The sequence below is a fragment of the Haemorhous mexicanus genome, chromosome 11 (assembly GCF_027477595.1).
Source record: "Haemorhous mexicanus isolate bHaeMex1 chromosome 11, bHaeMex1.pri, whole genome shotgun sequence".
In the NCBI taxonomy this organism is placed as follows: Eukaryota; Metazoa; Chordata; class Aves; order Passeriformes; family Fringillidae; genus Haemorhous; species Haemorhous mexicanus.
This window is the reverse complement of record NC_082351.1, coordinates 12,476,211-12,488,961: the sequence shown is the minus strand read 5'-3', so window position 1 is coordinate 12,488,961 and position 12,751 is coordinate 12,476,211. Positions and strand designations below refer to the sequence as shown.

At 63.6% G+C, this 12,751-nt stretch overlaps 1 protein-coding gene across 13 annotated transcripts in view; it reads right to left on the bottom strand.

Moving 5' to 3' along the window:
- COL7A1 (collagen type VII alpha 1 chain) overlaps nt 1–10,547 on the bottom strand; it is a 29,499-nt gene extending 18,952 nt beyond the window's left edge. For 9 of the 13 annotated variants that reach the window (XR_009487877.1, XR_009487876.1, XM_059856500.1 and 6 more), the window contains exons 1-37: nt 10,461–10,532; nt 9,737–9,827; nt 9,448–9,628; nt 9,211–9,370; nt 9,024–9,117; nt 8,788–8,946; nt 8,422–8,585; nt 8,194–8,323; nt 7,976–8,098; nt 7,265–7,414; nt 6,446–6,565; nt 6,179–6,325; nt 5,896–6,012; nt 5,672–5,821; nt 5,339–5,467; nt 5,107–5,253; nt 4,819–4,944; nt 4,606–4,749; nt 4,399–4,524; nt 4,178–4,324; nt 3,969–4,097; nt 3,744–3,890; nt 3,464–3,583; nt 3,233–3,379; nt 3,020–3,156; nt 2,812–2,938; nt 2,590–2,733; nt 2,361–2,518; nt 2,225–2,266; nt 2,056–2,082; nt 1,896–1,940; nt 1,592–1,684; nt 1,197–1,268; nt 871–906; nt 743–796; nt 474–542; nt 270–383 (exon numbers count right to left, since the gene is read on the bottom strand). Coding sequence is in view for 11 of the 13 variants with exons in the window: in XM_059856500.1 (XP_059712483.1) it covers nt 270–383; nt 474–542; nt 743–796; nt 871–906; nt 1,197–1,268; nt 1,592–1,684; nt 1,896–1,940; nt 2,056–2,082; nt 2,225–2,266; nt 2,361–2,518; nt 2,590–2,733; nt 2,812–2,938; nt 3,020–3,156; nt 3,233–3,379; nt 3,464–3,583; nt 3,744–3,890; nt 3,969–4,097; nt 4,178–4,324; nt 4,399–4,524; nt 4,606–4,749; nt 4,819–4,944; nt 5,107–5,253; nt 5,339–5,467; nt 5,672–5,821; nt 5,896–6,012; nt 6,179–6,325; nt 6,446–6,565; nt 7,265–7,414; nt 7,976–8,098; nt 8,194–8,323; nt 8,422–8,585; nt 8,788–8,946; nt 9,024–9,117; nt 9,211–9,370; nt 9,448–9,628; nt 9,737–9,818 (4,257 nt within the window). In the remaining 2 variants the exon portion in view is untranslated. Of the gene's footprint in view, nt 1–269; nt 384–473; nt 543–742; nt 797–870; nt 907–1,196; nt 1,269–1,591; nt 1,685–1,895; nt 1,941–2,055; nt 2,083–2,224; nt 2,267–2,360; nt 2,519–2,589; nt 2,734–2,811; nt 2,939–3,019; nt 3,157–3,232; nt 3,380–3,463; nt 3,584–3,743; nt 3,891–3,968; nt 4,098–4,177; nt 4,325–4,398; nt 4,525–4,605; nt 4,750–4,818; nt 4,945–5,106; nt 5,254–5,338; nt 5,468–5,671; nt 5,822–5,895; nt 6,013–6,178; nt 6,326–6,445; nt 6,566–7,264; nt 7,415–7,975; nt 8,099–8,193; nt 8,324–8,421; nt 8,586–8,787; nt 8,947–9,023; nt 9,118–9,210; nt 9,371–9,447; nt 9,629–9,736; nt 9,828–10,456 lie in introns of those variants that run through there. The other 4 variants (XM_059856501.1, XM_059856504.1, XM_059856502.1 and 1 more) reach the window with 4 other exon arrangements.
- Nucleotides 10,548–12,751: the final 2,204 nt, after the last annotated feature.

The following is a 12,751-nucleotide window of genomic DNA, read 5'->3' as shown; positions in this document are numbered from 1 at the left end:
GCCCTCCTTGAATAGGAGAGGAACATGCTGGGTAGAGCCCATCATCAGTGGCATTAGGGTATGTGCATGCCAAGGGCCTCTCCCCACGCTGCCCAGTGCCAGCAACAGCTCAGGCAAGAGCATCTGTGTGCAGGCACAGCTGGTGAGGGCACACCCCACAAGCAGGGACAGGAGGAGTCCACAGGGAGCAGCTCCAAGCAGCTGGCGGCTCCTCCATCCCTCTGCCCACACATCCCCCAGCCATGCCCATGTAGGATTGGGGGATGTACCTTCACAAACTCTCCAGGAGGTCCTGGTAGCCCCATGTGTCCAAGTGGACCAGGGGGGCCTGGATCACCAAGAGGCCCCCGTGGGCCAGGGATCCCAGGTGAGCCAGGGCTGCCCTGGAGGAGAGAGGGGCTCCATCAGCTGAGGCTGAGGGGTGGGCTGGGGGTCTGGCAGAGACTCCTTCACATCCATATTCCCACACCTACCGGCACACCTGGCTCCCCTTTCTGGCCTGGCAGCCCCTGCTCTCCATCCGTGATCACCCTGGGCTCTCCCTGCACGAGAAGGGGGAGGAAAAATCAGTGAGCACACATGCCACGTGTGCCCTGCTGTGGCCACAGTGCCACACGGCCAGGGGTCTGGCTGGGAGATGGGGAGGCCTGGGGCCAGGAGATGCCAGGCACCAAGCTGTGCCCATCAGGGTCCCAGTGCTCCCCAGGGAGCCCTGTGGGGCAGCCCCCTGCCCATCACCTACCGGTTCACCTTTCTCCCCCTTTGGGCCAGTGAGTCCCACAGGCCCACGCGAACCCTGGGAAGGAAAGATGAGAATGAGAGGGGCTGTTGGGTGTGAGAAGGGTTGGGGAGGGTTAGGGCCATACTCACAGGATCCCCTCGAGGACCAGGGATGCCCTGGATGCCCTAGAAAACAACAGCTCAGGAGGAGAACACATCCCTGCCAGCCATGGGAGTGAGGATGGGATGAGATGGAATGGGGTGGCATGGCCTGGCATGGCATGGCATGCCCAGCCAAAGCAAGGCTAGACAGTACACTTTGCCTGGGATACACACACAGGAGACAGCAGTGACCCTGCCAGCTGCAGAGACTCCCCCAGCACAGGGAGCAGGGAAGCAGAGGCTGGCTCAGGGAGCAGGCAGGGTGATGGAGAGGCCATTGTGCAGCAGCAAAGCCAAGAGACACCCTTACTCACTGGCTGCCCAGGTGATCCAGGATTCCCAGGGCGTCCAGGGCTTCCTGGTGCTCCATCGGCTCCAGGAAATCCCTGCAGGACAGAGGAGCATCATGCCAGCATCTGGTGTACCCCAGCACTGCCAGAGTCCTTCAGTGCCCCAGGCACTGCTGGTCCCAGCCCTGGGAGCTCAGGGCAGCCCCAAGGCAGAGTTGGCTTCCAGGGGGCCTTTCCCCATGTGCTGAGCTGGGGTGTGAGAGTGCAGCATGGGGCTGGGCTGGGATTCTTCAGAGGGATTTCCCCTCCAGGACAGGTGTGGAAAACAAAGGAACAAGGGGCAGTGAGAGGTCCCATAGAGCCAGGCCACTGTGTCCAGGGATCCTGGGGTGCCTAGGTGAGGGGCCAGAGGTACTCACCCTGTCCCCCTTCTTGCCCAGACCCTCAGCACTCTCTCCTGGTGGACCCTGTGGCCCTGGTGGTCCTGGAGAGCCAGGAAGCCCGTGGCGACCCTGCAGTCACAGGGGAAAGGACAGGCTGGGTGGCAGGTGGTGGTCAAGAGATGTTGCCTGTCTACCCCTGTAGCAAGGGCTGGACAGCTCCTTGCCCCACACCCACCCACTGGCAGGACAAAGGGACAAAGGAACATGAGGACATGGGGACCATGACACTGCCCTCTCCAGACAACTGTCCTTCTTATGCCCCCCTCCATCAGGTTATTACCGGCTGCCCAGGGAGACCTGGTGGTCCCATACGTCCTTGCAGTCCCTGCAGAGACAAAGCCAGTAATGAGCATTCCCTGTGAGCTGATGTTAGCATGGTTTGGGAGATGCAAACCTCCCAAAGCCACCAGCTGGGGGCGGGGTGTCACCAAAGCACTCACTGCCTCACCGCGGTCTCCCTTCTCGCCCTGCAGGGGGACAGAGGGAAAGGGTTAGGGGCTGGCACTCTTGTGCTTAGCTCCCCACTGGGCTTCTGCTGTCAGCAACTAGGGGTCCATGACCGATGCTGAGCACCTGTGGCACAGCATGGCACAGCCTTGAGAAGCTCACCTTGGGGCACTTCACAGTGCAGGGCTTTGGCTTTGGCACCGGCTGGCAAGAAAAGACAAGCCTGTGTGAACCCAGGGATCGGACCTTACATGGGGCTGCTCCCCCTCCACATCCCCCGAGGTAGTCTGGCCCTTACCCTGGTGGAGATGATGGTGCAGAGGTCATCAGTGAGCTCTCCCTCCAGCTCTGCCAGATCGCTGCCATGGTAGATGTACCGTGGGTCCTCACTGGTGACCATGCGCCGGAGCTGCTCCCGGTCTGCCCCCTCCATGCCCACTGCCAGCACCTGGACCCCTGAGCAGAGAGCACCCTCAGCACCCCACAGAAGTCCCTACACACCCTGATGAGACCCTATTAATCCTCACCCCCAGCCTTGACATCCCTGGCCACAGTGATGGCATCATCCCCAGAGGGGCCATCAGCCAGAACCACCAGCACTGCTGGCACCCCGGGACGGCGCCCTGCACCAGGACTCAGCAGGTAGGTCCTGGCAAAGGTCATGGCTGCCCCTAGAGGGGGAGAAGGAAGAAGGGACAGTCAGCAGGATCCCAGAAACCACTGCCCCAGCTCTTAGAGCCGCCCCTCACCGATGGCGTTGCCGCTGGGCTCCTCGTAGCGCATGGCACGGATCTGCTCCAGCACGGTGGGCAGGTCACTGGAGCGGTTGAGGAGCAGCCAGGGTAGGCTGCGGTAGCTGTATGTGGCCAGGGCCACCTGCAAGGGTGCAGGGGAGCAGTGGGCACCACAGCTCACCCACGACCACCCCATGCCCCCAGTGCTGTGGCAGCAGCCTACCTGTGTGCCCTCAGGGCCCAGGCGCCCCAGGGCAGACACGGTGTTGGAGAGGAGGGTACGGACAGCGTTGGCACCAGAGGAGCTGTTGCGGGTGCCATGTACTAGAAAGACCACGTCACCGAGGGCATCCCTGCAGACTGCAGGATGGGAAGGGGTGAAACCACTACCAGAGTGGAGACAAGCCCAGCCCACCCTGCAGGGACCCCCCAGTACCTGTGCGCTCACTGACGGACACCTCGGCACCCGGTGTGCTCCCCAGGAGTGGCCGGAGGGTGAAGGTGTAGCGCTGGCCCAGGCGCAGCCCAGAGACCTGCTGGGAGCTGGCAGTGCTGGGCAGCGTCCGCCCCTTCTCCCCACCAGCTGCCGCCCAGGGGACAGTCAGAGGGATCAGCAAGCCCCTGCGGGGAAGCTGCCCACTGTCCTGGGGCCACCCACTCGTCTCACCTGCAGGCGGGCTCCAGGAGAGGACATAGCCAGAGGCACCAGGGACTGGGGTCCAGGTGAGAGTCACCAAATCCCTCTGCACTTCCGTCACCCGCAGGCTGGTGATGCGGCTTGGAGCAGCTACCAAGGGGGAGGAAGGGGTGTCCCAGCTTCATGGGGCAGCCCCCAACATGCTCCCTCCCCAGCCCAATGCTGGGACAGTTCAGTCCCTGGGTGCCCCTCTGGGCTCAAGCCATGTGTCAGGGGCCTCATGCTGCTTTGGCCCCAGGCAGTCCCTTACTGGTGATGGCAGTGATGGTGGCTGGCTCGCTCTCCCGGCTGCCAGCCAGGCTGGTGATGCTGATGTGGTAGTGCCGGCCCGGTTCCAGTCCCGACAGAGCATAAGAGCTGGAGGTGGCTGGGAGCTGCTGGCTATGCTGGGGCCCCCCTGGCAGGGGCAGAGAAGGGTGAGGGGGTGTGGGTGGGAGCTGGCAGGGATGCAGGAGCTCTAGCCAGCTATGCTTACCTTCAGCCAGGCGCCAGAACAGACGGTACCCGGTGCTGCCAGCCACTGGCAGCCAGGTCAGGAGCAGGCGGTGCTCCGAGGCCTCGGTCACCTGGAAGCCGCTGACAGGGCGTGGGGGGACTGCCTCCGCTGTGGGGCAGAGGGACAGGCATCAGGGGCAGGAGTGCCCAGTGCCACCCTGGGGTGATGCCCCCTGCCTCAGCACTCACGGGTGGTGACGACAATGGAGACAGGATTGCCTTCCCGGTTGCCAATGAGTGCCGTCACCTTCACAGTGTAGGAGACGCCTCCCTCCAGGTTAGGGATGTCAAAGGAGTTGGTGTGGCCAGGAACTCGCCGGCTATTCTCCGAACCCCCTGCCAAGGACTGTGGCATCAGGCCCCCCACCCTGCTGCCCTCACAGCCCACCCCCATCCCCACCCCACAGTACCATCCCTGCGGCTCCACACCACACGGTAGGCAGTGGCTCCTGGCACACCAACCCAAGTGACACGGGCAACATTGCTCCTGGATGCCTGCACCTCCAGCTGGGTCACCTTCCCCACCTGCTCTGGCACTGTGACACCAAGAGGGCCACTGTCATCCTGGGTCACAGCCAATGGCAGCAGACAGCACTGTCAGGCAGGGGTTACCTCACCTATCCGTCCTGTGGCAGTGACAGGGCTGCCCTCACGGCCATCCACAATGGCTGAGACACTGACGGTGTAGACGATGTTGGCATGCAGCCCATCGATGGTGAAGGTGGTGGGGTCAGCAGGGAGGAAGCGAGATTTCTTCATACCTAAGAGATGGCTGGGATAGGAAGGGCTCCAGCACTGCTGCCACAGCATCCCATGTTCCATACACTCACCATCACTGCCTTGCCACGTCAGCAGGTAGCCCCCAGCACCTGGTAGCCCTCTCCAGGTGACCCGCAGCTGGCTGGGACCGGCTTCCATCACCCGCAGATCCGAAATGCTGCCCACCTCTGGATACTCTGCACCACCCCATAACACCACAGCATCACCATGGGGAGTCCAAAGGGACCCCACAGCCAAGCTGCCATTCCAAGGGGTTGCAGGGGGATAGAGACAGCCGCATGCCAGTGTGGGAACATGCAGTACCAGGACTCCTGGCACCAAACCCTACGTGGACTTACTGAGGCGGACGGTAAGCGTGGCAGCACTGCCCTCCCGGCCGCCTGCCAGTGCCGAGACACGCACCAGGTAGGGGATGCCCTCCCGGAGGTCACCGAGCTCCAGCCCCGTCTGGCTGCCTGGGATGCGCCTCGTCCTCTCCGTGCCATCTGTCAGGACGAGGGCAGTGCAGTGTCTCGGTGTCAGCTGGTCAGGATGCCCCGGGCGCCACCCTGGCCCTGCCCACAGACTCACCCTGATTGTTGCGCACCACCACTTTGTACTCGGTGGCACCGGGGACACCGGTCCAGCTCAGCCGTACCCACCTGCCCGATTCCTCAATGAGCCGCAGGTCTGACACAGCACCCACGGGTGCCTCCACGCCTGTGAGGGGACACGTGAGGCACAGCTGGAGTGGCACAGCCTGGACAGCACAACCCCCATACTCATCCTGGGCTGTGACCAGACAGCTGGGGGTTCTCACGGCCAAGGCAGTCCTCAGGCTGAGCAATGCCCATTGGGACATCCCTCCATGCCAAAGGCTTGGGACGCTGGAGGACAGCTCAGGGGACCCACAGCAGCACTGACCTGTCTGAAAGGTGGTGACAGGGGTGGCCACCTCCCCACCATCATAGAGCGTGTAGAGGGTAATGCGGTACTCGGTGCCCGGCTTCAGCCCCGTCAGCTGGTAAGTATTGGTGCTGCTGGGGAGAGACACTGTTCTGGGGGGCTCTGGTCCTGCGGGAAGGGAAGGATCACAGCCAGCTGCTGGCATGGAGGGCCCACAGGGGCAACAGGCACCTCGAGCCTACCTGTGGCTCTCTTCCACTCCAGACGGTAGCCACGAGCATCACGGGCACTGGTCCAGAGCACTTGGATGGATGTGGGGCCCAGGATGTTGGTCTGCAGCATCTGGTCTGTACCTGCCTCTGCAAGAGGGACCCCATGGGCCAGAGTACCTTGTGCCACTCTGCTGCCAGCCACCCAGACCATGTCTGTGGTCCCGCACACAGCAAGGATAGGGGCTATGAGGGCTGGTCCCTGCCCCCTCCCATGCACAGCAACAGGATGGCATCACCTGTACCCAACACCTACCTGTCCTCTGCCGCACAGTGGCTGTGGGCCCCTCCAGCTGCCTGAAGAGTGGGGCCACCGTCACCACATAGTCAGTGTTGGGCTGCAGCCCCACCAATGCATGTGACCTCTGCCCGGCATCCAGGTCCACCCTGTGCCTGTCCTGCCCTGTGGGAGCCAGTGCAGCAAGCCCATGGGGAGTTCAGCCAGCAGGTGCCACCAGCTCCCTCCTGTCCTTCTTCAGGGGCCACCAGCAGAAGGGGCACAAGCTCTGGGAGAGGCACCTACCTGTGCGGGTTGCCCAGGAGAGCCGGTAGCCGGTCGCACCACTGACAGGCTGCCAGGCCAGCAGCATGCTCTGTGCTGACACGTTGTGGACAGTCAAGTGCTGCACGCCCACCAGGTGCCCTGTGGAAGTGAGGTGACTGTCCATCTCCCACATGGGAATGGGGCAGGGGGCAGTGGGAAGCACCTTCACCTGCAAACTGCTGTCTCCAGGAAGCCCCCTTGCCCCTGCTCATGGATGCTAACCACACTGAGGTCACTGAGTGCAGCCCGTGCTCAGGCGGCTCCTTCAAAGCATCAAACTGTGCAAAATGGAGCTCAAATGTCTTCCTCTTAATGCCTTAAATACTTTCTGTGGGTTAAGACTGCCTGGGGCAGCTGAAGGAATTGGTTTGCCAAAATCTGGTGTTTGCAAAGGTGCTGCCCTGGGGCCTCACCCCGACTCCTACCCGGAGATGCTTTCCAACAGCCTCTGCCCTGGTGGAAACCACACTTTCCTCTCACAGAGCCCTGTACTCAAACCCTGCATTTTTTCGGTCAACATTTTTTATGTCATGGGAAGAAAGCTCTGGTGGAAACAGTACCAGAAGTCTGCAAAGGAAACTGGGAGCACACAGTGCTCCATCCTGCCCTGGGAGCAACTTTTGGGACCCAGAGCATCACCTTGTAGCCATGCTCACCTGCATCCCCATCCCAACCCCACCGGCAGCCATGGGCCAGGCAGCCCCATCCCAACTGGGGCTCAGCGATTGGAGGGGGGCATCCCTGTGCTGGGAACTCATTCCTAACTCTGGCTGGGCCAGGGCTGGGCACAGTACTTACGTGTCCGGGCGGTGAGGGTGGCAGGGACAGCAGGCTGCTGTGCATAGTGGGACTGGAGCATCACCACGTACTCAGTATCGGGCTGCAGGTTGCTGAGTGTGGCTGACTGTGAGCTGGCCGTCAGGCTCTTCTCCTCTCTTTGAGGTGCTCCTGGACGGGTGTGGGGGCACAGGGACATAGCACACACCAGGCCCAGCAGGGAAGGGGTGTCTGTGGGCCTGCACCCTGCCCTGAGGATGCCAGTCAGTGCCAGGGGTGGGGAGCACTGAGAAGAGACTGGGACGTGGGCCAGGGCAGGGGCACCCCCTGGAGTGCCTGAGGCCAGGGTGAGGCTGCCAGGTGTGTGGCTCCATCCAGCCCCATCCCTGGCTGGGACGGGGGTCTGCTGCCTGCCCCCCATGTGCAGCAGCCATGGGGGCACACGCCAGGCCCCCAGCCATTGTGCACACCCAAGCACACACCCTGAACCTTGTGCATGAAGCCTTGGGGTGTAAGCATACACAGGCTGCCTCCACACCTCTGCACACACACGCGCCCCACGCCCAGCGCACGCGTGCCGGCTGCCGTGGGGAGGGTGGGTGGATACACACTCACAGCACCCCGGGCACATATCCCTGCATTCACGCTCATCCGTGCATCCCTCTGCCCAGGGGGATGCACAAAAGCAGGATGCCCAGGCAGCACCGACCCTCACAGGGACCATGCCCTCACCTTGCACAGCATAGCTGAGGCTGTAGCCCTGGGGGAGCTCGGGGCCAGGCTGCCAGGCCAGCCGCAAAAAGGTTGGTCCAGCCTCCACCACGCGAAAATCCAGCACGGAGCCAGCACGGCTTTCTGGAGGCACACAGAAGCAGAGATGAGTCCTCAGGCCCATGTGCTGGGGTACCCAATGCCTGCACTCACCCGTCCCTATGGACATGGACACTCACGGGTTCGTGCCCGGCCAGACACTGACTCGCCGATGCTGTTGGCGTACTGGGCGGTGACAGTGACCAGGTACTCTGTCCCAACACGCAGTCCCCGTAGCACAGTGTTTGTCTCCCGTGGCCCCACGCTCACCTGGGCAGGAACAATGTCACCCCCTCATCTTTCCCAGGTCGCACATGGAGCCACCAGGAACCCCCAGGAACTCTGAGCAGTCAGGTGGGAGCACTCACCTCCTGCCTCTCTGCCATGATGGGCTGCCCTAGCCCTGTCAGTGGCACATACTGCACCCGGTAGCCAGTGATGGGACCACTGGCTGCTCTCCAGCGGATCCGCAGATGGTCAAGACCCCGCTCCAGGACCTCCAGGTTGGAGGGGCCAGTGTGGCTTGGCCCATCTGTGGGATAGCACAGGGCCTGTTGGCTCCGCAGTGCATGAAGCAGAGAGGAGATCTTGCTGTGGCTGCTCAGATGTGTGCCCGATGGGCTGGGATGGCCAGGAGGTCATTTTGGGGGTGGGATGGATGCTAAGGATGCACAGTCTGGCACCCAGCACTGTCAGCACCTGTGCCCCTCAGGGAGGACGATGGGGGCCCATACCCAGCAGGCGCAGGGTGCCCCCAACAGTGGTGCACACCCTTCGTGTTATCAGTGGCAGCAGCGTGTCCAGCAGCTTGAAATCACCGACGTAGAAGAAGAAGGCGTCAGTAGGCATTGAGGCCACACGGATCAGCTCCTTGCGGTCAGCATTCTTAATACCTGGGACAGAGGGAGATGAATGAGGGAGGAACCTGAACCAAGAAGATTCTTTCACCTGGTGCAGAAGCCTCACTCACCCACGGCAAAGACCTTGATGCCCTGGCTCTTCAGCTTCGCTGCCGGCCCCTCAGCATCATCCTGGGACTTGCCATCCGTGATGAGAATGCAGATCTGCAGGGCCAGGAAAGAACTGTGGGATCCAGCATGAGGTCCATGGACCTGACACTGCTCCCCATGTTGCCAGAGTCACTGCTCTGCACATACCTGGGGGACCCCAGGCCGGCGCTGCGTGGGGCCGAAGAAGTTGTCAGCAATGTAGCGGAAGCCAGCACCTGTGCGTGTGTTGCCACCCTTGTAGCTCAGCTGCTGGATGGCCCTCCGGACACTTGTGCCATCAGTGTGCTGGGAGAATGAGAACTCCACCCTAGGGAGTGCAGGGGGACACTGTCACTTCCCAGCCCTGCCTCCCTGCACCCCACATGCCCCCTCCCTTGGGCTCACCTTGGGTCATCACTGTACTGTGCCATGGCAAAGCGCACTGCCTTCTCACCCACCACCTGCACAAACGGCCCCACCAGCTCCTCCATGAAGGTGCGGACAGCACGGAAGTTGTTCCTTCCGATGCTGGATGAGCCATCCACCAGGAAGGCGATGTCAGCCTCCAGCACATCCTCACACACTGCTGTGGAGCAGTGACAGCACTCAGGGCACAGACTGGCACTGTGGCACATGGGTGCTGAAGCCCTTTACTGTGCCACCCACCGTGTGGACCCCAGTGCTCAGCACCTACCTTGGCTCCTCTTCTGTGCCATGGCAGCTGGAGGACGCAGGAGCGCCGGGAGCACAGCCAGGAGCAGGAGTTGGCTGCTCATCGTGGGAGCCTGCAGGATAGGATGCTGCCACCATGGTCTCACACCAGTCCCAAGCTTTGGGGACAGCAGTTCGGGAGGTTCCCAGCACCACCCGTGTCAGAACGCCTGGCTGCGTTGGGAGGGCAGGGTGCCAGTGCCCCCCCAGGCACCCCACGGCGCGGGGAGAGCCCCGCTTCGGGCCGAGACAGGAGGGCGGTAGCTGGCCCGTGAACAGCCGGTGGGGCTGTCCGCGGTGCGGGGCATACAGAGAGCCCCGGCCCGGCTACAGCCCGGCTCCTGCCTCCGCCACCCCTTCCCCTGCCCCACGCCATGGCATCGGCAGCGGCGCACTTGGCCCCCCGCCCGCAGGGGCTCCTCCCGCCCCAGGAAGGTGCTCTAGGGCAGCGGGGAGCCAGAGCGGCCAGCCCTGCCTGCAGCCCCCTGCCCTCCGCTTCCACTCCCGCGGCGGCGGAGGGCACCTGGCCCGGTACCCCCGCGATGGCTCCGCCGGGTCCCAGCCCCAGCTCAGCCCGGCCCGGGCGGTGCCAGCCCCGCCGCGGAGCGCGGCCGAGTGCCCACGGGTGCCCGCGCGGCGGCTCGGACCTGCCCCGCAGTGCCCCCCACACGCGGCGGGACCCCTGCCACAGCTCCAGGCTCACCCACCGCCCCCGCGGGGCCGCTCCGTCCCGCACCGCTCCGAGCCGTTCCGTGCCGAGCCGTGCCGGGCGCAGGCGGTGCCGGCGCGCACCGGCCCCCGGCGCTCCCGCCCCTTTATGGAGGGCGGCCCGGAGCACGGGCCGGGGGGGAGCGGAGCGGAGCGGCCCCCGCCCAGCCCGGCCTCCCAAACGGCTTTTCCCACCCGCTCCCCTGAGAGAGAAGGAAGGAAAGAAAGCAGCTCCTCAGGCTCTTCCCGCTCCAGTGCCACCCGGGCTGCCCCGCGGCTGCACGGCGCGCAGCGGCTTCGGGATGGGGATGGAGCCGGAGAGGGCTGGACACCCGGGAACGGCTGCTGCTGGATTTGCCACCGAGACCTCCGTGAGGAGCTGAGTGGGCTCCAGTAAGTCTCAAGGCAGTTTTCCCTCCAGCAACTGCATCTTTCAGGAGGATGAGCAGCTCTGGCACCTGCCAGCCAGGAGCTGGCCACCCACTTCTACCCACTTCCATCCATCCATCCATCCATCCATCCATCCATCCATCCATCCATCCATCCATCCATCCATCCATCTCAGGGGAATGTGTCCTGAAGACCTGGGGCCTGGATCCAGGCAGACCTGGATGGAGCTGCCACAGGTACCTGAGTCTGTGGCACCATCTGGGTTAAAGCCTGGCTCTGAGCACTAGCCCTGGGAAAGGCACTGGTGGTGAAGGGCTGCTCCCCATGCCAGCACAGCTCCCATGAGGCTGCAGGACAGCCAGGCCTCGTCCAGGATCCTTCCTGCACACACGGCTGGGGGTACCCAGCATGTGGGGCCCTGGCACCCATGGTTCTAGTACGGGGACTGCACTGGAGTCAGCTGTGGGAACATCATCCTGCCCTGCTCAAAACACCATCTCACAACAGACTTGTGGCTGAGACTTAACCTAGAGCTGGAGAAACTTGCTGGAAAGCCACTGGTGATGTGGCTGCAGTTGCTGGGAGGAGGAGAAGGAGAAGATGCCCAGCAAGGCAGGCAGGGACCTCGTGTTGCCCTGGTCTCACTTCCTGCCCATCCTGTGACTGGTGGAACAGTCCCCTGAGGCTCCTCCTCAGCCCAGGGTGTGCCCTTGACCCTCAGGGTGCTCCTCACCCCCAGGCCACCTGTGGGACCACAGTGCTCCTTGGGGCACATCACACAGCACCTCATCCTCCCCACTGGTGCCTGTGCACACCTGGAGTTGACCCTGGCTCAAGGAACCTGCCATGCACCCATGCCACCTACCCTCTGTCCCCTTGGTCAGCCCGCATTCCCTGTCCCCAGCACCCCACGTACCTGTCCCCTCCTGGTCACTGCTCCAGGGGCTCCCCTCCGGCTCCTGGCAGGGCAATGGACAGACAGGTCCAGGGGCATCTTCTTGTGGGCAGCAAGAGGAGCAACAGTGGGGATCTCTGGGGCCCAGGGCCACCTCACAGCTGGGGGCCGGGGGCAGGGCCACCGGCCACCGAGCAAAGATGCTCCAGGGTCGGCTGCAGGCAACTTTCCCAGGCACAAGCTGTTCCCAGGCAGGGGAGGAGCGGCGATGCCCTCGCTCTTCTTAAAGGTACAGCAAGCAGTGCATCCCCTCCTCTTCATTAGCCTTCCTCTCCTTAGACCTCAGCCCTGGCCCCCAAGGCTGGCGGGCAGGTTCCGAAGCTCGCCGTGCCCGCAGGTTTGCCCCTGCCTGCCCCAGCCCTGCGGGTCCGGCCCTGAGTCCAGCATCCTCAGGTCAGGACCATCCCTAATCACTCCTCCCGCCAGAGCCCGTTTAATGAAGACAGGGCGGCCTGTCCCAATTAGACCAGGGGCTTCGTTAAACAGGGAGCGGAGGGGCCTGCCAAGGGCTCTGTGGCTGGCCCCGGGCCCGGAGCTGGTGGAGCAGCCCCACGGCGCGGTGCCGGCGGCAGGGCACGGGCGGCTGGGGGTCACCCCGGCGAGCGGGGGCAGCGCGGGGCCGAACATCGCCCAGCGGGCACCCTAGGCAGCGGCACCGGGGCAGCGACAGTTCACAGACGTGCCAGGGGCTCTGCCCACCACCTGGGTCCCCAGGACTGCGGCATGCACTGGTTTGGGGTGGTCCCCAAACCCCAGTTGCCCACGGAGAGCCCGGCAGCATCTTGACCGTCTTGCCAGCAGCATTCCCCTTACATGTGCACTGGAGTGGGGCACGCAGGGCTGCTGGATCCCCAAAACCAGAGTGTCTCCGCCTCCGCGGTGTTTCCCAGCTTCCCTCCGCATACCAGGACCAGGGAAGGAATCTGCGGCCCCCGGCGCGGGACG